Here is a 25039-nt window from a genome sequence, read left to right on the forward strand (position 1 = left end):
CAGTGTTCTTGTTTGAACCAAACAAAGATCAGCGAAACAAATTTTATTAGAGAGGGTAAAAAATTACAGCAAATTAAGGCTGAAAAAAAAAAGAAGCACAGCCCCAATTTAATAGTACAATCATCAATTTTGTAACAACGATAAAACTATAGGGGCCTTCGCTTCAATAGGACTAGGAACATTCCAAAATTAAGGAGAAAAATTATACGTCGCGCTAAAGCTAAAGGAAAAAAAAGAATGAAGAAAAAGTGAGTTGCATACACAAGGAAATGAAAAACAAACAATACATTACAAGTTTGATGGCTGAACTTTGACCCAGAAATATTCAATTTTCTCTCTAGCATCCAAAATTTCTTTCTCCAAGTTTGGCATATTTGTTATGATTTGAAACTTATCAGGAAGTAACATGCACACATAACTTTGCTGCCCAAGATGAAAAAATTGGGGAAACATTAAAGTTCTAGTACCTTATTATCAGCTTCGGTTGCTTGTTTGAACTTGAGTTCAGTGAGTTAACCTCCTCTGTACTCGGTTGATTTACATGACATTTCTCCAATTCTGGTACTCTGGGTGTCTGCTGATTGGCCTGCTGCTTTTCCTTACTAACTGTAGTATAAAATCTGCCCGACCAAGGAAACCAGTCTGCCTCTGGTCTGCATGTGCCCATGTCTGCCAATAAATATAAGCAGCCAATATAAACAGAACAGATCCAAACTTCTGTTACAAAAAGATAATGAGAAACTTCTGTTACGGAAGTTCCTTCAGCAAAACGAGCATACTGCTTCAAGAACCCATTCGTCGATACGATCATGACCCAAGAACACTTACCCTGTATGCGACAATCCTAATTATTCCATAGTCATCTTATGCTGCAGGTTTTCACTACTACACAATTGTAATGTAATACACAATACTTGGTCATTCCTTGGGTCATATAACACATTTCTAAAGTCTGCTTACCACCTCAGGTTGAACGGATACACCAGAAAGTAAATTAATGACCTGATAACATAACTCTCTCAACCTCACTAACTATAAATCCTTCATCTACTTATTTTCTACCAGAAAGTAAATTAATTACACAAATATAATACACGTCCAATTATACATAAACCACAAGCATATACATATATATAGAAGGACCTGTTTGGGGACACCGGAGCCTGGGAGAAAGCGACGGCTTCAATGCCACTAATCTGGCCCTGCGCCGACGCCATCGCCACCGTCCGATTGCGATTCGAGGAAGATCAGACTATGGAATCAATCGAGAGCGCCGCGCTCAGGCTGCCGTACGCTTGAGGAGCGTCGGGAAGAATCACAAAACCACGAATTCAGAGGACCAAGATTTCGATGCCCTAGAAAACGATGACGTACAGGGAATTTGGTTGCCTTTCTTCTCCGATTCGGAGGAAAATCAGAACACGACGGAGATGCCAATATTTTGAGGTAAAAAAGCGACCGTCGTTAATCGATTGTTTTGTTTTGATTTTTTGTTACAAAAATGGTACTGTATTTGTTGTGATATTTCAAAACTGCCACTGGTTCTAATAAGCCCGGCCCATTAGGCATTACTACACCAAATACAATTAGAAATCAGAGTTGATTGGCAAGTCTATGTTTTCGATTTGTCAACCTGTACATAACGGGGAAACAAAAGCATGCACATAGAGAAAGGTACAAATTAATGCAAGATTGAGAAGGAAGTTACAATTTAGAAATCATAGTGATTTGTTTGCCATATATTTGATATGTTATATTGTCAGATTGTAAACTGCAGCTGCACATCGTTTTGTAAATTCGGTTAAAGAGGAAACCTAATTCATAATCTAAACACCCCCATAGATTATATACTGTTATCATGACCAATAAGCAGCTCATGTCCACGACGGTGTTGTGCTGCGTTTCGTCGGTTTCACGTCCTCTTCTTCTTTAACGAGACGATCAATGATTAGTATTCTAAAATATGATTATGAACCCTTTAAATAACTCTATTAGTTGGTACAATTAAGGCATTTTGATTGATCCTTTTTTAGCATCATTTTTACTATTTAATTAGTCCCCAAACTTCTCGTATTGCATGATGTGCATGGAAAGGTCCATTCAATAAAAGATTAGGGATCTTTGAAGTAATCAAAATCAAAGAACTGGCCCTAGTAATTGATGTAATTGGTAAACATCGACAAATAATGTAATTCATTCTTAATTGGAGCTACAGCCTTGTCTAGTTTCCATTTTTTTGTAATTGTATATGTTAGTTTGGCATATGTCGCCGGCCATTCTGCATTGAAGTGTGCAACTGTGTTGTGGGAGCTTCTTTTGTTCTTAGTTGTAGCAAATGTCTCGACCACCGAGACAAATTTCTCGAATTTTATAAAAGTACATGTCAATTTATGTGCTGCTAACTATTTTTTAATATAAATAGTTGCACCTTCTTATTTGCAAATGCTAAGAACGGTTGCTTACGTGTAAACTGTAAGTTATGAGTACGAACATAACTTGTAATTGGAAATTTGGAGTTACAACATAGATATTAAATTTGAGCAATATTCCTGTGGTATGTGTGACGAAATGGATTTTTTTTTCATGGAAAAGAGTTTCCAAGGAAGCCAATATAACTATGTCAATGGTGGGACAAAGCATAGGGGTGGGTTCAAAAAATCGAAAACCGAAAATCGGACCGAAAGGTTGGTTGAAATTCCTTAGTATTTTCAACATCTTGACAAGCTTACTCATCTTGATCTTGGAGGCTGTAGGAGTCTCAAGTATCTTCCAGAGCTCCCAGTGCTATGTAATAATTCAAGGAGCAACATAATGGATGAAGCACAGATTACAGTTATGCGAATGGCATCTATTGCGCCATTAAAGTACCCAACTCTGCCTCAGAATCCCAGGCCTCAGATTAACGTTGTATGTCCAGGAAAAGAAATTCCAAATTGGTTCAGCTATCAAAATGAGGGATCTTCAGTAAACATCGATCTTCCTCCAGATTGGTTTCGAACAGGCTTATTTGGTTTCGCTCTCTCTGTTGTTGTTTCTGAGGTTTCACATGAGCGGTATGACTTGAGGAGGGTAAGAGCTAATTTCATTGTCACATTCATGGGTGAATGCCATGAACTGTTCAGTTCTATGTACCTTATCCCGAGGAACAACCAACATCACGTGCATGTGTGGAATGAGGCCTTTAGAAGTGAAGAGGTAGGAAAAAGTTGCTCCCCTGATGTTTACAAACTTGCCAAAGAGGCCTGTGTTGTCTTCTACCCTGTGGATTTAGAAGAATGACCTGATTCTGCTTCCCATATGAAGGTGGAAAGCTGTGGTATATGCCCATTGTATACCGAAGATGCTGAGAAATTCAAATTATCATGTCTTCATGTCGAGGGAACCAAAAGTAGAAAAAACAAGACAAGATGACGATTCCGAAGGTGGTGGATCATGAGATGAGCCTGAAGCTAGTGGATCAAGTGATGAGTCCGAAGCAAATGAAAGTGATGATCATGGGTCTGAAGCCAGTGGAACTGAAGATGATTCGGACTTTTAATCCAACAATCTTAAGCATCAGTATCCAATAGAATTAGGAAAAACTTTATGGCAAATATGTACTTTGATAGCTCACTTGTCTGTCCAAGAAACAAGATGATTAACAGGCAAGGGTTTTATTATCTTAGTATTGTTTATACATTATAAAGCACAAGTTATGGACAAAACTTGATTTACAAGTCCAGCGGATCTTGAAATTTGCCTTTATATCATAAACTTAGAAATTAAACAATAGTTTGAACATTCGACACAACAAAAATATGCAATAGTTTGATGGCTGAACTGCAATGAGCGATAAATATGAATGGTCTGATTGGACTAACACCGGCAAAACTCAGTGTTCTTGTTTGAACCAAGCAAAGATCAGCAAAGAAAAATTGGGGTCCGTGCTTCAATGGTACTAGAAACATTCCAAAATTAAGGAGAAATATTATATGTCGCGCAACAAACTAAACAAAAAAAAAGAATGAAGAAAAAGTGAGATGCATACAAAAAGAAATGAAATACAAAACGAGTTTGATGGCTGAACTACATTTTGACCTAGAAATATTCAATTTTGCTCACTATCATCCAAAATTTCTTTCTCCAAGTCTTTGGGATATTTGTTATGATTTGACACTTATCAGGAAGTAACATGCACACATAACTTTGCTGCTCAAGCTGAAAAAATTGGGGAAAAGTACCTTTTTATCAGCTTCGGTTGCTTCTTTGAACTTTGAGCTCAGCGAGTTAACCTCCTCTGTACGCATTTGATTTACAAGATGTTTATTCAATTTTGTCTGATGGATGAATACCAGATGCAGGTCTCTGTTTGTGTCAACTTTCACAAAAATATTGGTGTACTTTTGAACATCAGTTTGAGTCATCCTAGGCCATGATATATGGGACTGACTAGAAGCAGAGTTCCCAGCTCTAGGTGAAACTCCAGTAGCACTAGTCTGAGCTGAGGCCTGCTGGTTGGCTTTTGCAAATGACTGGGCCTGCTGAGGCTAGCCATCAACCTGGGTACTTGGGCTAGTTGAAGACTGGGTTCCACCAAATACTGGCGCAATGGTTGAAGAGACGGGTATGCTGCCAGGAGGAAAATTCTGCTTTGGTTGAGGTGGGGTTGTAGAAAACACATCATCTCCAAAAGATGAGTCGGGAGCATAGCCATTCCCAGATATATTTGATGGTTTGGAATCCTTAGCCAGTGGTCCTGGTGGTCTGATCCTAGAACCTGCCTGTGGCCTAGTTGGTAGGGAAGCTGTTGGCCCTGATGTTTCCAGCCCAAATACATCCTCTGTTGCAGGAGTGATCCTTTTGTTTACAACTTGCGAGGGTATCAAGGTCGTTGCACCATCTGCCCTTCCACTAACCTAATCGTTCACCATGCTTGAGTTTTGTGGTTGAGGACCACCCACTGAACCTCCCCCGGGAAAGCTTTGGGCAGCAACACCCTGTGTGGGCTGGGAATCAGGACTAGATGGAGGCACTGGAGACCTAAATGACTTGCCATCTTGAGAAATGAAAATTTTCTGGTTCACACTCACACTTGGAGGTAATACCCTGAACCCAAGATTATGGGAGGATGTTAGAGTAACAGCACCACCCTCATGAGCTGTTGGAGCAGAATTACACTGAGATTGTATTTGTGGTCCCTGAACCCAAGATTTTGGGAGGATGTTGGAGTGACAGCACCACCCCGAGTGGCAGGTGCTTCTCCAAAAGAACTATACTGAGGTGGTACTTGCGGTCCCCTAAACCCAAGATTTTACGAGGATGTCGGAGTCACAGCACCACCCTGGGTGGCAGGTGCTGCTGCAGCAGAATTGAACTGAGGGGCAGGAGTTGCTGCAAGATTTATCTTGGGTGCAGGTATTTTAGCTGCAGCCGGGCCATATAATGATGCCTTCAACATTTCTAGCGTAAGTTCTCTCTCACTTTGTGCCACAGTGTCTAGTCTAAGGGCATTGTAAAACTCTGCCCGGCCAAGTAAACCAGTCTCCCTCTGGTCTGCATGTGCATATCTGCCAATAAATATAAGCAACCAATAGAAACTAGAACAGATCTAAACTTCTGTTACAAATAGATAACGAGAAAGTGCAGTCATATAATCAATATTTAACATATTATGCCCCCGGTTATCATTTTATCTTCGGAAATTCCTTTAGCAAAACACATATACAGCTTCAAGAACCTATTTGTTGATATGATCATGACCCAACAACATTTCCCTTGTATGCTACAATCCTAAGTATTCCGTAGTCATTGTATGCTGCAGGTTTTCAGTACTACACAATTGTAATGTAATAAACAATCCTTGGGTCATATACCACATTTCTAAAGTCTGCTTACCACCTAAGGTCAAACGGATACACCAAAAAGTAAATTAATGACCTGATAACATAACTATCTCAACCTCACTAAATGTGGTATAAAACCCTCATCTACTTATTTTCTACCATTTGAACACCAATTCAGCATTATACTTACACGAAATAAAAATCTCAGCTTAGATCAGAGAATAACAACATCTCGAGCTCACATTAAGCACTTCAACTACAATCAGACTAAAAATTCCAAATCAATCTGATTTTGAACACATTTCCACAGGCATCAAATCCCGATCCCCACTATAATTACACAATTATAATCACACACACTACCAATACACATCCAACTATACAAATATATATACATAGAGAGAGAGAGTACCTTAGCAAGGACCTGTTTGGGGAGACCGGAGCCTTGGAAGAAAGCCATAGCGTCATTGCCACTAATCCGGCCATTGCGGTCCAAATCGGCTCGTTGGAAATATTCGTCGAAGAGATCCACATTGCCGATTGGTTCTGCGCCGATGCCATCGCCACCGTCGGATTGCGATTCGCAGAAGACCAGACCATGGAATCAATCGAGAGTGCCGCGCGCTCAGGCTACAATTTTGGGCTTCTAAGAACATTTATGATCAGGAAACCACAAATTCGGGGGACGTATATTTCGATGCCTTAGAAACCATGACAAACACTATTAAGGGCTTTCCGTTAAAGTTTCGTGACCAAAATGCTATTGTAATGTCACAATTTCTAAGTTGCGGACGTACTTTTCCGACCTTGCGAGAGTACAAAATCTGGGCCGTTGAATCTGATTGCAACGGTTGAAAACAAATTTATCAAAGCAAGCTTAGTGTGAAACCACCTCACAATAAAACTGAGTTTCGGGTCCTAAAAGCCCGTATAGTTCGCGGGTAAACCTCAGAATTTTTGGGATATCCCTCCCTCTCTCGTCTTTCTCTGTTAACTCTCTGCTCTACATCGCACCCTTACAACTGGAAATCTCAAATTCCGTTCACGCCGTCGTCGTCTCCATCACCGACGCAAGCTCAAGTCCAGCGTCGTCATCCTCTCTCTTCGTTCTCACCTCTTCCCTTTCTCGCTCTGCTTATCTCGATACCTCTCCATCTCCCAGTCCAACTTCCTCGACTATGGTTTCCATGGCCATAGGAGCCACGACGTGACAGGGTTTTCTCGACTCCCGTCGTCAGCCTTCACGCCACCACTGCCAGGTAAAACCACCACTCGCCCTCCACTGCAATTGCAAACTTTCGGTCTCTCGGTAATTTACGGGAAAATTTTCAATTTATGTATTTTTGTTCATTTGGTTTCAATCTTCCTTTCCGTCCCGCGGTTCTGGACATCCATCTCTGGGAATCAAATTCTCTCGCCGTTGGTATATTCATATAACAGATGTATAAATTGAAATTTGCTAGGATTTGTGGTCTGTGTGGAATTTGATTTCGAAGAAGATCTAGTTTCATAGTTGTAATACTAGAAAATAAACTGTAAATTTTTGTTTGATTTCATTTTTTTAGCATAGCTAATTTTAGCTTGCTGATTGGGATGTGGATCTTGGGTTTTTCATCACCGGCACCCTTTTTCGGCGTTTCTTTTTTCAAAACATAATCTTTTCGTGGAATGAAAAAGATGGACGGTTGGGATCGTTGATGTCACCTTTAGAAAAAATTTAAATTTGTTCAAATATTGCTTGAACCAATTCTATAATATCTAGAGAGTTTATAAACATTGAGCAATATTCGTATAACCTTAAAAATCAAAATGTAATATTAACGATCCAAACTGTTCATCTTTTCCAATTTACTATGAGATCATGTTTTCAAAAAAGAAATTCCAAAAAATGGTTCCCAGTGATGAAAAATTAAAGGGTAAACGTAAACGACAATTGGGCGGTTAGAGTTTGTCACTAAGGTTATGGACTATTGTGTCGAGCTTTGGAGTTAATTCCTTCGTAAAAATTGTAGGCCATGTCATTACGAGCGTTTATATATATATATATATATATATATATATATTTTTTTTTTTGTATTTTTTCACACTTGTAAATTAATTATTACTATTTTTTAAATTGTTTTGAAGTCATAGGGAAAACACTATTCACAACGGTTTAGAGGGTTTAAAAAAATACAATGACGGTCTAACCCTCGCAAGGGTGTAGAGTATGCAGTCCTGAATGTTGGTATATTTTTTCACATTTTTCTCATTTTTACGTTAATTATAATGAATTTTTATTGATAATCACTCCCCCTAAAATCATTGTTCGCAAGGGTCTGGAGAGTTTTAAAATTTCAAATGATGATGAAGTAATCATCAAAGCGTAAAGGATGCAACCACGAACGTTGTCCTATTTTTTTATATTTTTAATCGTGCTTTAGTATTTTGTAGGAAAATCAAATTATATGAAGAAAACCATAATAATTAATTTATAAGTGTGAAAAATGTGAAAAACTATGGTAACGTTCCTTATTGCATGATCTACACTTTGGAAATGATTATGTAGTCGTTTGGCTTTTAAAACCATAAAAATCCTCGTGAATAGTGTTTTAAGGAAGTTAAAAATGTGGAATAATTCATAATTATTTTTCGAGTGCAAAAAATGTGAAAAAAAAAAAAATATGACAACGCTCGTGTTCACATCCTTTACACTTTTGCCATGGTTATATCATCTTTTGAATTTTTAAAACCATACAAACTCTCGTTAATAATATTTTTCCTGTGAATTAAAATAATAAAAAATTAGTAGAAATTAATTTACAAGTGTGAAAAATGTAAAAAAAAAAAGAAAAAAAAAAAAGATATAAACGCTCGTAAGAACAAGGCCTACAAATTTCGTGAAAGATTCAACTCCAAAATTTTGTGAACAATATTTTTAAAGGGAGTTAAATTTTTTTTATAATTCAGTTAGTGCTTATATCTTTACTTTTTATAAACTTTCATAAATCTTATGTAGTTATAAACTTTGATAATATGTATAAAAAATTTGTTTCTATTGCTTTACAACAAACATTTCACAAGTACAATTTTCCATCTTTAGTTATCTCCTTTACTTTATTTCACAGAACTATGGTAGTGCCATCATGAAAAACCCCAAATTTCTTGTTACCAAGAAAAGCATTCAAATTAATCCTACAATTCTGAAACTACCACCTATATCTGCACTCTTAGTCCACAATAGAGACCCCTCAAGCTGCACCTGTAAGATGAAACAAAGCGAAAGATATTAATTTAAAAAGAAAAGGTTTCCCAACTCGCTATACTCCAAAAAAATAACATATAATATTAAACCACACAAATCACCAAGGTTGAAAAAAAAAAAAAAATCACCAAGAAAATAATTGGTCTCAATACATGCAATGGCAGTCAAGGGGACAATAATATAAAATCTAAACACAACTTGTCAACAAATCTTCATAAACCTACATTCTATGAATGATCATACCATTATGTTACCATTTGTGGCAGCCAAAAATTATTCCTCCACTAAACAAGCAAACTAGCATGCTAAACATGGAGAAATATATACATGAATGTGGAACATGGAGAAATATAAGGAAAGTGAGGCTTGGAGCCTAGGACTTGAATGGCTATAAAGGGCCAAACAACTCCACCAGCATGGGGCAGAGGGAAGTATCAGACAGCTTTACAATGTCTTGCAATTATTTTGAACAAAGATTGACTTGAGCGTAGGAGTGTTTTCTTGCAGGTTCCATCCTCCCTCATTGATGGCGAGCGAAGATGGTGTCGTGGGCTTCTCATCACGGTTGCAGGATTTACTTGTTGGAAGATTGGAGGATCCGAATTTTTCCACTCCAACAGTTGTCGCCATCTGTGGGACCGTCCAAGAATAGAGAAGAATTCCTATACTCCTACTTTTCAGTTTCACGAATTAAATGAGAATCATTGCAGTGGCATCTTATGATTGCAATTCTTCCTGCCATAATTCTAAAGAATTGTCACAATCCTTTGTCTCATTGGAATTTCATTTGGAAAAAAAGCTTTCACAATTTCAAGTTTTTTTCGGCGTATCATCGTACGTGTAGCTTTAACAATTTCAAGTTTTTTTGTTGTGATGCTGCAAGAGGCATCTTCCGTCTGTCTTGACTCCTCTGCCCGAAACCACTTGCCATGCAAAACATGGACAGCAAAAAGAGCAGTCTGACGTCCAAGAACTCGAGGCTCGAAGTGCCCATTTTTTCAGAACGAAGCGATTGATCTTCTCTTTCACTCGAACTATGAGAATTTGCAGTTGTGAGTCGTGAGTGTGAGTGTTTTGTGGGAGAAAACTTCCGAAGTAATTGAAAAAGGGCGGGATTTTGGATGAAGAGTAACTGTTGTTAACTCCCTCCCTCTCCCACTACATCACTAGTCAACCGTTTGATTGGCCCATTAACCCATCAGACGGTTACCTTAAATCAAGATGCGCTTGTCTTCCCATCAATCCATGCTTAGGTGGCTTGTTGTTATTGGTCCCTATACTTTCTCCTTAACATGCGACTGTAACACCCACTACCTCTAAAAACAGTACAACCAAACTGAAGTGGACAACCTGCAAATTATCTCGGGGAGAAAAAGGAACGTGGGTATGCTATGGATTTAGTTGGTTTTTCCCTATTTTCTAGGGGTTTTTTTTTGTCTGCAGCCAAATACAGTCCTATGGATTCGCATAGAGGAGACTTGTAAGACACAATATGTTGTTAATCCAATTTAATAATTTCTGTTCCTGCAATTATACGTTCACCAAACACAAGCTAGAGCATAGTACATTACCATTGAGCAATCTCATCGTGACCAAGCAACCGAATGCGTTTATTCTACGAGGTCCATACGCGACGCAAACTTCATATTCTTATTATCAAGAATGAACTTTTACCAACAACAACAAAGCCTTTTTCTAGTAAGTGAGGTCAGCTGTATGAATCCTAAAACGCCATTGCGCTCAGTTCTGTGCCACACAAGAATGAACTTTTACCAAAATGATAAAATCTCTTGTTCAAATCAAGACATTTACCAAGTATAAACAAAATCACACAACCAAGATTGAGATCAAAATGGATCGAAACAATGTTTGCGAACACAATTTTGATTAAAATGATTGTCTTAAACCACCTTAATCAGAAACAATGGAGGTTGCAGCATGTTACAACAAATTATAGAGGAATTAATTAAACAATCATGCAGCTCTGTCGGTATGGAGATGAGGGTTTTGAGTTTAAGAAGCAATCATAACAACGCTAACTTGTTGCAATAGGATGTCAGGATGCACAGGATTGGAGCATTCATACAAAGAATGAAGTTTGCAAAATTAAGCAGGTAAAAAGATCAGATGTAATCGAGGCTATACGCTTTTTTTATTTTATTTTTTATTTTTTTTATGCCACCCTTCAAAGTTCAAATGCCTCATTTCCTTGCCTTTACAAACCTGAGACACTGATACTTTACAGCACTGACAGTGATTTCAATTGCTCTGTCTTGATTATCTTGATTCGATGTAGTTCCCATTAGAAAGCTTTTCTCTTTTTCGAGGTTGTCTTTCTCTATTTTCAGCCTTGCTTCTTGTCTGGCTATCTCTGTCGGCAACAAAACAATGTTCGATAAGGCTAAAACACAAAATAATGGTGCATCACCTTAAATTAAATGTCCAAAATTTAGTAAATGTAAGCACGTATTTTTCTAAAAACTAGTTATTACAAGGGCCATTGCTCATGACACGAATAGCTTACAGGTCTCTGCTGAATTTCCCAAGAACATGTGTAGATTAGAAATAAACATACAACACGCTAACAGGTTAATTTGTCACTTGTGCTCAAAAAGACAATTCCAAATCTTTAGGCAATCTCCATTAGTGTAGGACTACATTCTTAGCATTCCATGATTTTGTTGTGTTTGTTCTTATTTTTTCTAGAAATTATAAAAAATGAAGACAATATCAAATGAACTAACATGTACTAATATAGTATATACTGAAAAATAAGGGTTGTTATTTTCGTTATATACTTGTATTTTTGATGAGATTAAAGAAAAGATGAGAAAACATAAAGTTTTAAAAATTCATCCCAAGTAAATGGTTTATATCATTGTGGGAGGCTTGGAGCACGGTGAAAGCGTGAGGAGAGCAGAATGAAATGATAAAGAAACGCGTGGTGAAAACGTGAGGAAAGCGGTATGCGATAATAAAGAAACGCGCTTGGACGGAGGGAAAGGAGCTGTCATTTTCCACTATACATAGTGGAGAAAACACAATGATGACTAACAATAGAAAAACATTAATTTAACAATAATATGAGCATGGGGGTACATGGGACGATGCTGCTTCTCTTCACTGGTTTACTAGTACAATAATATGCAAAAATTTTAACTACCTTAATTTGCTTTTGTTTGCTACAAGCGTATCTCATTGTGATAGAATTGTGATCCAAAACTGATGCATTCCATAGACAAGGACAGGCCTGATATACACCCTATCATCTTTAATTTGCCATTTGTTTTCGCACGTACACACATTATGAATGCTTTTAATCGTTCTGATATTTGTATCATAATTATAGATTATTTTGTTCGAAAATGATTTTCCAACACAATTGTTTGGTCAGAACACCATCATCGCAAAAAACATATGTCGTCTTTTGAAAAGTAATTTTGACAACTATATAAGTATTTGCAACCACATTTCCATGTCAAAAATAAAATAACTTTGTCATTTTGAAAATTCATTTATGATGAAAAACTAACTATTAACGACAAGTCTTGTGCGTCGATAATAAAGTATTTTCGATGGCTAGTCTGAAAAAAAGTATTTCCAATGAGACAATTTCCAACGCCCATCAAGGACTTTTTCCCGTTAGAAATAAGTATTTGTGATTGCAAAGGTTTAACGAAAGGTAGGATCAAGGTGAAATAGTTCATATGTCGCTAGGGTGCGACACCGTTCGAACATTATTCCGGGGATTCAAAGGTTGAGATCGCATATCACATTAGCAGAAAAGATGAAAAGGTGCTCCTATTCTGTCTAGGTAGTTTGGGATAGATTGTAAACACGCGAGCAAAGTCACCTCCGTTGGACATTGGAAGAAAGAAGCTAATAAAGTAACAAAAGATCCCAAAAGAGGTGAATTGCCAAAAAGTTTATCAAATCCGATCCTTGCATCATCTAATCTCGATTAGGTTAACTCTTAAATTCAGGCACTAAGCATCGGATAAGCCAATTGACACTCTCGTCCTTACCACAATTTTTTTTCTCTTTGTTGACCACCAGAGACTATTTATGCTCTCAAAATCTTGAAATGGAGTTAGATAGGTTTTAGGAAGGACGTCCGAGGCCTCATTGTCCTTGTCCTCGTCTTCCTTGACCATCCCTTCTGGAGGTCAAAAATTGACGGGCTTAGTAGTCTTTGCGATAGCCTTCGCTATTAGATCCCACATCGCCCAGTACATGCCCACCTCCATTAGCACGAGGTCTTTTGGGAGCTCACTGGCTTTGAGTTCCGTAGGAACTCCGAAGTTGAGTGAGTTTGAGCTAGAGCAATCCCAAAATGGGTGACCCTTTGGGAAGTTTCTCGTGAGTTCCTAGAAACAAAAACATGAGGGCGTGGTTGGGGCCCAAAGCGAGCAATATCGTGTTACGGCGGCATTGAGCTCGGGTTGGGATGTGACAATCGCTGTTAATTTCTAGCCATCAAGATTGATTTCCACTTCTCGGCATGTTGTTGGATTGGCGTGACGGCAACTAGAGGGTCCTATGCCAGTTCTGCGCTTGAAAGCACAATTTTCTGATTTGTAGATGTTTGATTTTCAATGTTTTTCCCATCATTGTTTTCTTCTTGACAGTGCGAGTTTCAATAGTTATAAAATTTGTAGTTTTTGCACTAGGTCTCACAGGGCATGCCAAAATGTTGACCATAAAAACTACTAGGCCTACATGGTATGCAAGCCGAGTAACTACTATGCTAACTACATCCTTCTTGTGAATGTGGGCGTGCTAGCTCACGACCAAGCTCGGTTGGCCGAGTAAAATAGAAATTGTGGTTGTTTCGAATGCGCTATTGACTTTTGCACTTGAGCAACTACGGCCGAGGAAGGAACACCTCTCAGCCTAGGCTTCTAAAACCTGAAGACAAGGTTGCTTAATTCACTGCAAAGTTCAGGATCTTCTGCTTTAGTTCAGCTGCTTCAACTATAGTCTATATTTGTACAAATATAAATGCGCCGAATTGTTATTAGGCTGTATGAGCAAGGACACTAAAAGTAAAGAAAACATGAGAAAGCGGCTGGTGATGCTGGTGATGAGGGGGATACAGTGCTCCAGTGTCTCGTTAGAAAAGTCGTTGGGGATTAAGGATATTCAATGTGAAGTGGGTTTCACCCAAAACATAGGAATTCAAATTAGAAGGGTGAAAGAGAGAGAGAGAGAGAGAGAGAGAGAGAGATAGATAGAGAGAGAGAGAGAGAGGAGGAGGAGGAGGAGGAGAGGGATGGTTGCGGTGCGATGGTGGTGATCTAGTTCTTCACGTTCCATATTTATTTTTATTTTTATATTTTATTTTTAGTGTTGTTAGGTGAGTTAACAGAGTTTAAAGGGAAGTTAGTGGTAAACAAGTGTCAAAATATGAGAGAGGCCTAAGAAAGTTTTGAATGTAGAATATTTGAACTCGAAAAATAGATGTGGTAATCATATATGAGAATTCTCCTCGAATATTTTTTGTAATGATTCTGGAAATTCTCAAAAAGAAAGGGTCGCGCTTGGAAGTAGGTTTGGTCACTTCTCTCTCTAAACACTAGTGTTTGTACCTGACCCCACCGTCCCCCACTCTTTCAATTTTTAATCCAAAAATTTGGAACTCACCCCACCCCCACCGCACCACTATCTCAATCCCTCCCACTTTTTCTTTTATTTAGCCGTGTCTAAGTGCGCAGAGGGAGGTCCCATCCCATTTGTCCCTTTTATGACCATTTACCATTGTCCTCCACTAGCACTAGCAAACTTCCTCCATCGGGAGGAAATTCCACCTCACTCTTTCAAGTCCTCCGCTAGGGATATATTTATAACCTTTCTTCCGTTTGAATGCAGATTGTTTCTGCGCTGAAAGTGTGCGCAATTTCGTCTTTATATTTTTTATGTTTTGTATTGTTTAACTCTGATGATTTTTTTGGAACATGCGTACATTTTATTGAAAGATGCTTTACAGAAAATGCTTTTGGACAAACTTTTCTTTTAATTAAGCATATTTAGAAGAAAATTTTAAAGCAGCAGCATTATCAATTATAAAGTATTTTTAAGTATGTGAAAGTGACTAATCCTTGTTTCTCCAAATTTTCAATTTTTGTCCTCCATGGAGCCTTTGTAAATTTGTGCACAGACTACAATTTCAATTTTTCTTTAGTAAACTCTAATCTAGGCTCAGGTGCGACTGTAGTTCAGATTCTCTTTCTGCTCTCTGATCCAAGAAATAGAGAGATGGAGTTGATTGGGTTCTTTCAAGTTTTCAACATCATCGTCATCATCATCGGGATTCTGTTCTACATGTGCTGCATGTATTTAACATTTTCATTAGTTTTCTTTGAACTGTTAAGATTCGTTTTGTTTGAATTGATTATAATATGGTAGAGAAATTATAGAAATTATAGCTTTAATTTGTGATGTATATTTCATGAATTGCAATGTACAATGGTTCGGATATATATAAGGAAGAAGACTAAGAAAAAACAAAAAAACATTCCCCTTAAAACAAGGAATAAAACAAGGAATAAAACATTCCTTAAAACATGGAATAAAACATTCCTTAAAACATTCCTTAAAACAAGGAATAAAACATTCCTTAAAACAAGGAACTCATTATTTTCAACACTCCCCCTCAAGCTGGATCGAGGAGGTTCACTGAGCCAAGCTTGCCCAATAACCGATGAAACTGAGATGATGCTAGTGCCTTTGTAAAAAGATCTGCTAGTTGATCATGGCTTCGTGTGAACATGGTCCGGATGATTTGCGTTTGAACTTGAGCTCTGATGAAATGACAATCCACTTCAATATGTTTGGTTCTTTCATGGAACACAGGATTGGCAGCAATGTGCATGGCTGCCTGATTATCACACATAAGCGTCATAGGAGTAGAACTAGGAAACCCTAAGTCTGAAAGAAGCCCTTTAAGCCAAATGAGTTCACAAGCAGTGGCTGCCATGGCTCGATACTCAGCCTCTGCGCTGGAACGAGCAATTACCTGTTGCTTCTTACTCTTCCATGTGACAAGGTTTCCACCAACAAATGTGCAATAGCCTGTGATTGATTTCCTATCAATTGCATTACCTGCCCAGTCTGCATCTGTGTAGCCACTAATGACAGTGGACTGATTGTTATGCATTGTAATTCCTTGCCCAATTGAACCCTTAAGATAACGAAGGATTCTCTTAACAAGGTTAAGGTGATCAACAGTGGGAGAGTGCATGAACTGACTAGCCAAGCTCACTGCATATGTGATATCTGGACGAGTGATAGTGAGGTATATGAGCTTACCTACTAATCGTTGATAGTAGCTTACATCATGCATGGCTTCTCCATCTATGCTGAGCTTCAGTTTACAATCAACAGGAGTGATAGCAGGCTTGCAGTCAAGCATTTTTGCTTCTTGAAGGAGGTCCAATACATATTTCCGTTGATGTAGAAACAGTCCTTTTGAAGATGTTGCCATTTCGATCCCCAAAAAATACTTTAACCTTCCCAAATCCTTGATAGCGAAAACTTGATGTAGTGAGAGTTTTAGTGCCTCAATCTCCACGGTATTATCTCCAGTGATGATAAGATCATCAACATAGATGAGGACCACCAACTTCCCTTTGGTGCCAGTTCTTACAAATAGCGAAGAATCAGCATTACTTCGCATGAATCCAGCCTTTTCCAGAACAGGACTGAGCTTGGCATACCAAGCTCTTGGTGATTGTTTCAATCCGTATATTGCCTTGTGCAATTTACAAACCATGTTGCCTTTAATACCATCATAGCCTGGAGGAGGTTGCATATACACTTCTTCCTGCAGCTCGCCGTGAAGGAAAGCATTCTTCACGTCCATTTGGTAGAGTGACCACCCACAATTGATTGCAACTGACAGTAAAACCCTGACTGAGTTCATCTTGGCCACCGGTGCAAATGTTTCCTTATAATCTACACCAAAGGTTTGGGTGAAACCTCGAGCAACAAGTCTAGCCTTGTGTCTCTCGATAGATCCATCAGCTTTGAATTTAGTCTTGTAAATCCAACGACTTCCAACAGCCTTCTTTCCTGGTGGTAGTTGAACTAGGCTCCAGGTGCAATTCTCTTCCAGTGCACGAAGCTCTTCTTTCATGGCTTGGTTCCATTGTGGGAGAAGAAAAGCTTCTTGAAAGCTTCTTGGTTCATAGTGCTTATCAATTTCACTGAGAAATGTAGCATGAGATGTTGAGAACTTACTAAAGCTGATACATTCATTGATTGGATGTCGTGAGGCATATGTAACATAGTCCTGCAACCTAACTGGAGGTTTTCTGATTCGAGGAGGATTTCTTTTAATCACCTGAGACTCTGTAGAGGGCGGAGAATGATCAGAGTAGGGCTCGTCTTCACTCTCACTGGCAGTAATTTGGTTAGTTTGAACTTCTTCACAATCTGGACTTACACTGACTGATCTATTTTCCAACATCGGATAATTAAAGTTTTGAGGAAGTGGGAACATGTCAACTAAATCCTCCCCCTGACTTGTAAAATAGGGATAGTCTTCTTCGAACTTCACATCTCTTGAAACTGTGCACTTCTTAGTGACTGGATTGAAGCACTTGTATCCCTTTTGAGTGGTCGAGTATCCCATAAACACACACTTGGCTGCCCTGGCATCTAGTTTGTCACGGTTCAAGGTTTGGATGTGAACAAAACACACACAACCAAACACCTTGAGATGTGTCAAATCTATTTTCCTCCCCTTAAGAACTTCATATGGAGATTTAAACCCTAGCACACGACTTGGAAGTCGATTGATGAGATAAGTGGCAGTAAGGATGGCAAACGACCAAAATTTCTTTGGAACGTGCATGTGAACCATGAGAGCACGAGTTTTTTCCAAGAGATCTCTATTTTTCCTCTCGGCTACTCCATTTTGTTGGGGAGTCCCCACACAGCTGGTTTGATGTATGATACCCTGAGAACTTATGTATTGAAGCATATTGTTGGATAGAAATTCAGTGCCATTATCTGACCTTAAAACCTTAATGTTTGATTGAAATTGCGTTTTAACATGCATGTGAAAGTCTTTGAAAATGGTAGGGACTTCACTTTTTGATTTCATAAGATATAGAAAACTTGTTCGAGAGAAATCATCAACAAATAGAACAAAATATTTAAAACCTTCCATTGATTCAGTTGCAGGTCCCCATACATCGGTGTGTACCATTTCAAAAGGTTTACTTGTCCTAGACATTGAATTACCAAAAGGTAGCCTAGTAAACTTAGAAAATTGACAAGTATCACAAGTAGGATAAGGGTTACAAAAATTTGGAAACAGTTTCGACAAGACAAGTTCAGAGGGATGAGCTAATCTTCTATGCCAAAGTTGGTTTTCATCTATGGACTTTGATTGAGCTTGAAGAGCCTGAGTGAAACATGCATTCTTGCACAGGTAGTAAAGGCCATTTATGAAGACCCCTTCACCAATCATCTTCATGGTGAGAACATCCTGAAACATCACTTTATTTGGTGAGAAAATAGCACGGCAGTTTAGGGTGTTGGTGATCTTTCCAATTGACAAAATTTGAAAAGGAAAGGTTGGTACATAGAGGGCAGTGGAAGGTGTTTTTTGAGAGAGTAAGTTTATTTCTCCTTTTCCCAAAACTAAGACATTTTTTCCATTTGCAACAGACACATGTGAGGGGCTTGAAAATTTTTTGAAATGATGTAAATTTGTAACTTTGTTTGTCATATGATCTGTGGCGCCTGAATCAATTATCCAACAATCTGTTTCAGTACTAGTTAATAGGGCAGTAGTAAAGGCTTTGAGTATACCTGATGCTTCTCCCTTTGGAACTTTCTCATTTCCAGCAAGAAATCCGGCAAATTGTCCCAACATAGCTGTGTGACTACCCTCTTCATTGCCTTGACCATGTGAGCCTCCTCCGTGCCCCTTACTTTGTAGGTAAGCTGCAAATTCATTGATCAATGACAATGGATTGGCAGTGAACTCCATGGATCCTTGTGAGATAGTAGGAGCTTGAGCATTAGCAAGTTTTGCCTTGAAATGAGGTTGAAATTGTTGTGAGGACCTTGGTATCATCCTTCCATCTTTGCTGAACTTAGGCTTGAGTTCAGGATGAAGTTCCCAACACTTGTCTTCCTCATGACCAACACCATTGCAATATTTGCATTTTAGATGTGTGTTTCTTCCCTTGTATACCTTGGCTTCTGAGTTCTTGTAATTTGATGCATATGCCCGAGTCTCCGTTAATCTAGGATTGTGATCAACATTCATAACCTTCTTCCTTGCTTCTTCTCGTTGGATAGTTGCACAAACATTGTTGAAGGTAGGCAGATCTTGACTCATCAAGATGTGACTCCTTAGGTCCTCGTACTCAGAGCTCAGACTCCCTAGCAGCTGATAAATTTTGTCTTCCTCAGCTCGTTTTAGGAGAATGGTAGGATCTGTGGTATGAGGGAGATATACATCCAACTCATTCCACATGGCTTTGAGACTCCCAAGGTGTTGAACAAATGCTTTCCCTTCTTGTTGAGCACTGGCAATGTCCTTCTTTAATTGGAAGACCCGTGCATAGTTGTTTTGATTTCCATACATATCCTGCAAAGCTTTCCAAAGATCATGGGCGGAGTTGGAGTAGCTAAAAATTTCAGCAACATGTTTCTCCATGGTGTTGAGCAGCAAGGACATGACAAGTTGATCTTTGCAGAGCCATGCATTGTATGTAGAGGAAGAACGATCTGGAGCTTCCACGCTTCCATTTACAAACCCTAACTTCCCTTTGCCTCCGAGAGCTAGTGAAACAGCTCGGGACCAAGGAAGATAATTGAACTCGTTCAAGAGAACTGAACATAAACGTTGATTGGTGTTAACCTCAACGTCTGAGGAGTTTGGAGAGAGATTGTGCCGGGTTTCCTTATCATGGTTGACAGAACTTTCTTCAGTCATGGCTTAGACTTTGAAAGAAAGAAAAAATCGCAGCAGCAAGAATTGTAGAGACAGGTTACAAATGAACCTGCTCTGATACCATATAGAAATTATAGCTTTAATTTGTGATGTATATTTCATGAATTGCAATGTACAATGGTTCGGATATATATAAGGAAGAAGACTAAGAAAAAACAAAAAAACATTCCCCTTAAAACAAGGAATAAAACAAGGAATAAAACATTCCTTAAAACATGGAATAAAACATTCCTTAAAACATTCCTTAAAACAAGGAATAAAACATTCCTTAAAACAAGGAACTCATTATTTTCAACAGAAATTGATAGTTATAACGATTGTGTAATATCTTATGATGAAATCAAACAAATTGAGTTTGTAACTGTAAAGATTGTTCATTAATAATTTAATGAGTTGATTTGTTATTTGTGCTCAGAAATATAGATTCCAAATCTTGTCCATCTCCATTGGTGAACAACTACATTCTCGGCCCTCTACGATTTTGTAGCATGAAATTCAGATATTTTCTTTTGGAAATTCTAGAAATGTCCTCAATTAAAACTGCTTGGAAATTGTTTGGAAATTTCTTGAAAGAAATTGGTGACTTACTAATCAAGGAAAACTCAAAACCGTGTGGGCAAAGCAAGTAAAGGGAGGGCCCCATCCTGTGTGCCCCTTTTTATGCTTTTGTAACTGGTCATCTCTTAGTCATAGCTTTTCCAGAAGAGCCTTTGAAACTTTGTGCATCTAGTAAAAAACCATTTCAAGTAAAATCTGAACTAGTCTCCCTCTCCCCCTCTCTCTTTTCTGAACTACTCTCTCTCTCTCTCTCTCTCGCATTATTGGATCCTCCTTAATTTTGAACCAGTCTCTCTTTCCCTCTATTCACAATTAATCTCTCTGCAACTACTACTCCTGGATCTGAAAACTAGAGGTTATGGATATGCCTTCTTCTTCTTCTTCGTCGTCATCCGCTGCTGCTCGTGCTGATGATACAAAAAAACTAATTGTTTTGGATATATTATTTTGAAGGTGAAGTTTTCTTATTTTGAAGGTGGTGAAAACAAACAAGCCATTGTCAAATTGGTAACTTGTCAGAGGTTAGTCAGTGTTTAATGTTTGTTGACACTGTTTAAGGCTCTTTCTATATTTTTTGTCGTTTCTTTTTAATTAATAAGTTTAGTTGTTATGTTATGTTGGCATTTAATTTGCTAATTAATTTTTGTTATGTCTGCTGTTATTTCTTCTCTGGTGACCTGTCACCGGATGTCACTTTGTTTTGTTTGCATCGTGATCAATTGTCTTCCTTTACATGCTGAGATGACGTTGTTCATATTAAGATTCCAAATATATGAATATCTTTCTTTAAATTATAGTTTTGTTTCAAAGAAAATATGTGCCCCATTTTCTACTTTCGTTCATCTCTCTCTCATTCAAACTTTGTGCCAATTCTAAGTAAATTATCCTTAATTCTTGCAACGTCATAATATTATATATCCTTATTTAAAAATTAATCTGTCTGCAACTACATCTTTTTGCTGGATCTGAAAACTAGAGGTAATGGACGTTGCTTCTTCTTCTTCTTCATCCGCTGCTGATAACCCCCCACGTCGAGAAAAGTATGATGTGTTTATCAGTTTCAGAGGTGAGGACACCCGCCTTGGTATTACCAGCCATCTTCATGCTGCCTTACTTCAGAAGAAAATTGAAACCTACATCGATAACAGACTTCAGAGAGGAGAAGAAATCGGACCTGCCCTTCTAGAAGCAATCGAGAAATCCACCATTTCGGTGATCATTTTCTCACAAAACTATGCTTCTTCCACATGGTGTTTGGATGAGCTTGTGCATATACTCAAATGCAACAACAGAGAAGGCCGGATGGTTATACCCGTATTCTATGACATCAATCCATCTGATGTACGAAAACAACACGGGAGTTATGCAGATGCATTTGTTCAACTTGAAAAACGATTCGCTAACAATATTGACAAGGTGCACAAGTGGAGGGATGCTTTGTCGACTGCAGCCAATCTATCTGGGTTTGATCATTCAAACAAATCCGGGTAACTAACTCATTCTTTAACTTGCCGAAAGTTATAAATTTTCTTTAAACGTGTGACAATTTGATTTGAGCTAACATTTGGTAAAACGTATTTAAGGCTAACTATTGCTTTTCTACCTAATCATATACATCTATACGTCAGGACGGAGGCAGATCTAATTCAGAAAGTTGTCGATCATATTTGGACCCAATTGTGTCGTGAATCATCCTACGATTTAAAGGGCTTTGTTGGAATTGAAGGCCGCATTAAGAAGATTGAATCGCTATTAAGCATTCATCCACAGGACGCTTGCATCACTGTCGGTATTTGGGGCATGGGTGGAATTGGCAAGACCACCCTTGCCGAGGCTGTATTTCACAAACACTCTTCTAAATTCGAAGCTTCTTGTTTTCTTAAGAATGTTACGGAGAACTCAAAACAAGCAGGTGGACTAGGTCACTTGGAAAAAACACTTCTTAAGGTGATATTAAAGGAAGAAGTTCTGCCCATAGGATCAACTTCGGTTCGAGAAAGGCTCAGCCGCACAAGGGTCCTCATTGTTCTTGACGATGTGAGTAGTTCAATGCAAGTGGAATGTTTAGCTGGCGATCGATATGGCACTGGAAGTAGAATCATTATCACAACTAGAGATAGGGGCACACTTGGGCCAACTGTTGAAGAGGATAATATCTACGAGGTTAAGGTATTAAAACCAGATGACGCTCTTCAGCTCTTCTGTTCGCGTGCTTTCAAGAATAACAGTACTCGTAGAACAGATTATATGCAGTCGGCAAAAAATGTTGTGCATTATGCCAGAGGCGTTCCTTTAGCTCTTACAATTCTGGGGTCTTTGTTCTTCAATTGCAAGAGCAAAGAAGAATGGGAAGATGAATTCAACAAAATGAAACGATATCCCAGTGAAAGTATCCAGGAAGTGTTGAGAATAAGTTATGATAGATTGGATAGAAATGCGAAGGAGATATTTCTGGATATAGCATGTTTTTTTAAAGGGTGGTGTGTGGATAAGGTAAGACGAATGATACATGTTCATGAATTGTTTTGGCCATCCGGAATTAGAATTCTTATTGATATGTCTCTCATATCAATTGATTCAACACGGAAAGTTGAAACCATACAGATGCACGATTTGCTACAACAAATGGGAAGGACAATTGTTCAGGAACAATGTATTAAAGATCCCTCTAAACGGAATAGGTTGTTCACTGATGAGGATGTCTATCATGTGTTGGAGAGTAACATGGTAAGAGCCAAATGCATTCAATTTTTTTCTTTTCTTTCCTTTAGGAAAAAAAAAATTACAAACTTTAGATTAACAGAGCAAAGTAAAACTAATTTATAATAAATATGTTAGATTGTTAAAAGATGAATTTGATCGAATTTTTGTTGTGTTAGGAAGTCTTTGGAATATGAACCAAATATCTTGGATATTTAATAGACTAAGACACTTGTACATCATTACCATCAGAAATACTCTTTTTCCAAATGTTTATATTCACATTTAAACTTTCTTCTTATTGTCAGGAAACTCCAAATGTTGAAGCCATAGTCCTTAATTGGCATTACATTGCAGAGCGACCATTGAAACGTGCAGACTTCAAACTGATGTCTAACCTAAGATTGCTAATTGTCTATGGTGCTACACATTCAACGCCACATTCAACGCTTCTCTGGACCTTCCCGATTCACTTCGTTATCTTGAGTGGTGGAGATATCCACTGGATTCATATGCCATTTAGCAAATTTAAGGAGCTTTGGAAAGAAGAGCAGGTATATTATATTATATGCCTATTTTAATTCTTGTATAAAATCAAGTGTAGAAATTATATTAATTCTTTATATTTCTATTTCATTTGTTGCAGATACTTGTCAACTTGCAAGTTATCGATCTGTCGGACTCTAACTGTCTAACTGAAGTTCCAAATCTCTCTGGGAGTCTAAAAATTGTGGAGATAAATCTCGGGCACTGTCAAAGTTTGGTTGAAATTCCTTTGTATTTTCAACATCTTGAGAAGCTTACTCATCTTGATCTGGGGTACTGCAGGAGTCTCAAGTATCTTCCAGAGATGCCAGGAAGAATTCAATACTTAGATTTACAAGGCCTTGTATAAAGGAGTTGCCTGAATCAATTTGGGCTAACGAAAATATTTCTTGCTTGAATATAAGTGATTGCATAACTCTCTCAACCTCACTAACTATAAATCCTTCATCTACTTATTTTCTACCGTTTGAACATCAATTCCGCATTTATACTAACACGAAATACAAATCTCAACTTAGATAAAAGAATTAAGACATCCCAAGAGCTCACATTTACCACTTCAACTACAATTAGACTGAAAATTCAAAATCAATCTCATTCGGAACACATTTCCACCAGCATCAAATCCCAATCAACCGCTATAATTACACAAATATAATACATAAATCACAAGCGTATACATATATATAGAAGGACCCGTTTGGGGAGACCGGAGCCCTGGAAGAAAGCGACGGCTTCATTGCCACTAATCTGTCCATTGTGATCCAAAACGCCTCGTCGGAAATATGCATCAAAGAGATCCAAATTCTATTATTGGCCCTGCGCCGACGCCATCGCCACCGTCGGATTGCGATTCGCGGAAGATCAGACCATGGACTTAGCGCCGCGCTCAGGCTGCCGTACGCTTGAGGAGCGCCGGTAAGAATCAGAAAACCACGAATTCTGAGGACCAAGATTCCGATGCCCTAGAAAACAAAGACGTACAACGGGAATTTGGTTGCCTTTCTTCTCCGATTCGGAGGAAAATCAGAACACGAAGGAGATGCCAATATTTTGACGTCAGAGTTGATTGGCAAGTTTATGTTTTCGATTTGTCAACTTGTACATGGTGGGGATACAAAAGCGTGCACACAGAGAAAGGTACAAATTAATGCGAGATTGAGAAGGAAGCTACAATTTAGAAATCATAGTGATTTG

General features: G+C 38.3%; 2 protein-coding genes and 2 long non-coding RNA genes across 14 annotated transcripts in view; 2 read left to right on the forward strand and 2 right to left on the reverse strand.

The window, feature by feature from the left end:
• The window catches only part of LOC103926717 (TMV resistance protein N-like), a 45660-nt gene extending 21389 nt beyond the window's left edge, over window positions 1-24271 (forward strand). For 7 of the 8 annotated variants that reach the window (XM_048565890.1, XM_048565889.1, XM_048565888.1 and 4 more), the window contains 3 exons: window positions 22225-23323; window positions 23605-23850; window positions 23943-24271. In XM_048565890.1, the coding sequence (XP_048421847.1) occupies window positions 22225-23323; window positions 23605-23850; window positions 23943-24191 (1594 nt within the window). In that variant the 3' untranslated portion in view covers window positions 24192-24271. Of the gene's footprint in view, window positions 1-20836; window positions 21118-21574; window positions 22084-22224; window positions 23324-23604; window positions 23851-23942 lie in introns of those variants that run through there. The other variant, XM_048565909.1, reaches the window with a different exon arrangement.
• LOC103949494 lies at window positions 29-25039 on the reverse strand. 2 transcript variants are annotated; one of them, XR_007251367.1, is made up of 2 exons: window positions 24539-25039; window positions 29-669 (listed from the first exon to the last, which is right to left on the reverse strand). It is a non-coding gene; the product is annotated as an uncharacterized LOC103949494 (long non-coding RNA). The 2 variants fall into 2 exon arrangements; XR_007251366.1 differs by lacking the exon at window positions 24539-25039 and adding an exon at window positions 1144-2750.
• LOC108866849 lies at window positions 3482-6535 on the reverse strand. 3 transcript variants are annotated; one of them, XR_007251353.1, is made up of 3 exons: window positions 6235-6535; window positions 4221-5546; window positions 3482-3617 (listed from the first exon to the last, which is right to left on the reverse strand). XR_007251353.1 is itself a non-coding variant. In XM_048565938.1 (2 exons), the coding sequence occupies exons 1-2, from the start codon at window positions 6420-6422 to the stop codon at window positions 5291-5293; spliced, it is 444 nt and encodes a 147-aa protein (XP_048421895.1). In that variant the 5' UTR covers window positions 6423-6535; the 3' UTR covers window positions 3925-5290. The 3 variants fall into 3 exon arrangements, 1 of the variants encoding a protein (XP_048421895.1); XR_007251354.1 differs by lacking the exon at window positions 3482-3617 and adding an exon at window positions 3635-3937; XM_048565938.1 differs by lacking the exon at window positions 3482-3617 and having other exon boundaries at window positions 3925-5546.
• On the forward strand, window positions 6755-9895 carry LOC125469080. The gene is made up of 2 exons (XR_007251368.1): window positions 6755-7081; window positions 9574-9895. It is a non-coding gene; the product is annotated as an uncharacterized LOC125469080 (long non-coding RNA).

Source organism: the organism of the source record quoted next, unplaced genomic scaffold, assembly GCF_019419815.1.
Source record: "Pyrus x bretschneideri cultivar Hongxiangsu unplaced genomic scaffold, Pyrus_bretschneideri_v1 Contig10, whole genome shotgun sequence".
Taxonomy (NCBI): Eukaryota; Viridiplantae; Streptophyta; class Magnoliopsida; order Rosales; family Rosaceae; genus Pyrus; species Pyrus x bretschneideri.

Excerpts from the sequence above, each read along its gene's own strand:
- LOC108866849 (XM_048565938.1), bottom strand. The coding sequence starts at position 6,422 with ATGGTCTGGTCTTCTGCGAATCGCAATCCGACGGTGGCGATGGCATCG. Across the intron at positions 5,547-6,234 it reads CCAAACAGGTCCTTGCTAAG|ATATGCACATGCAGACCAGA; the intron begins GTACTCTCTCTC and ends ATTTATTGGCAG.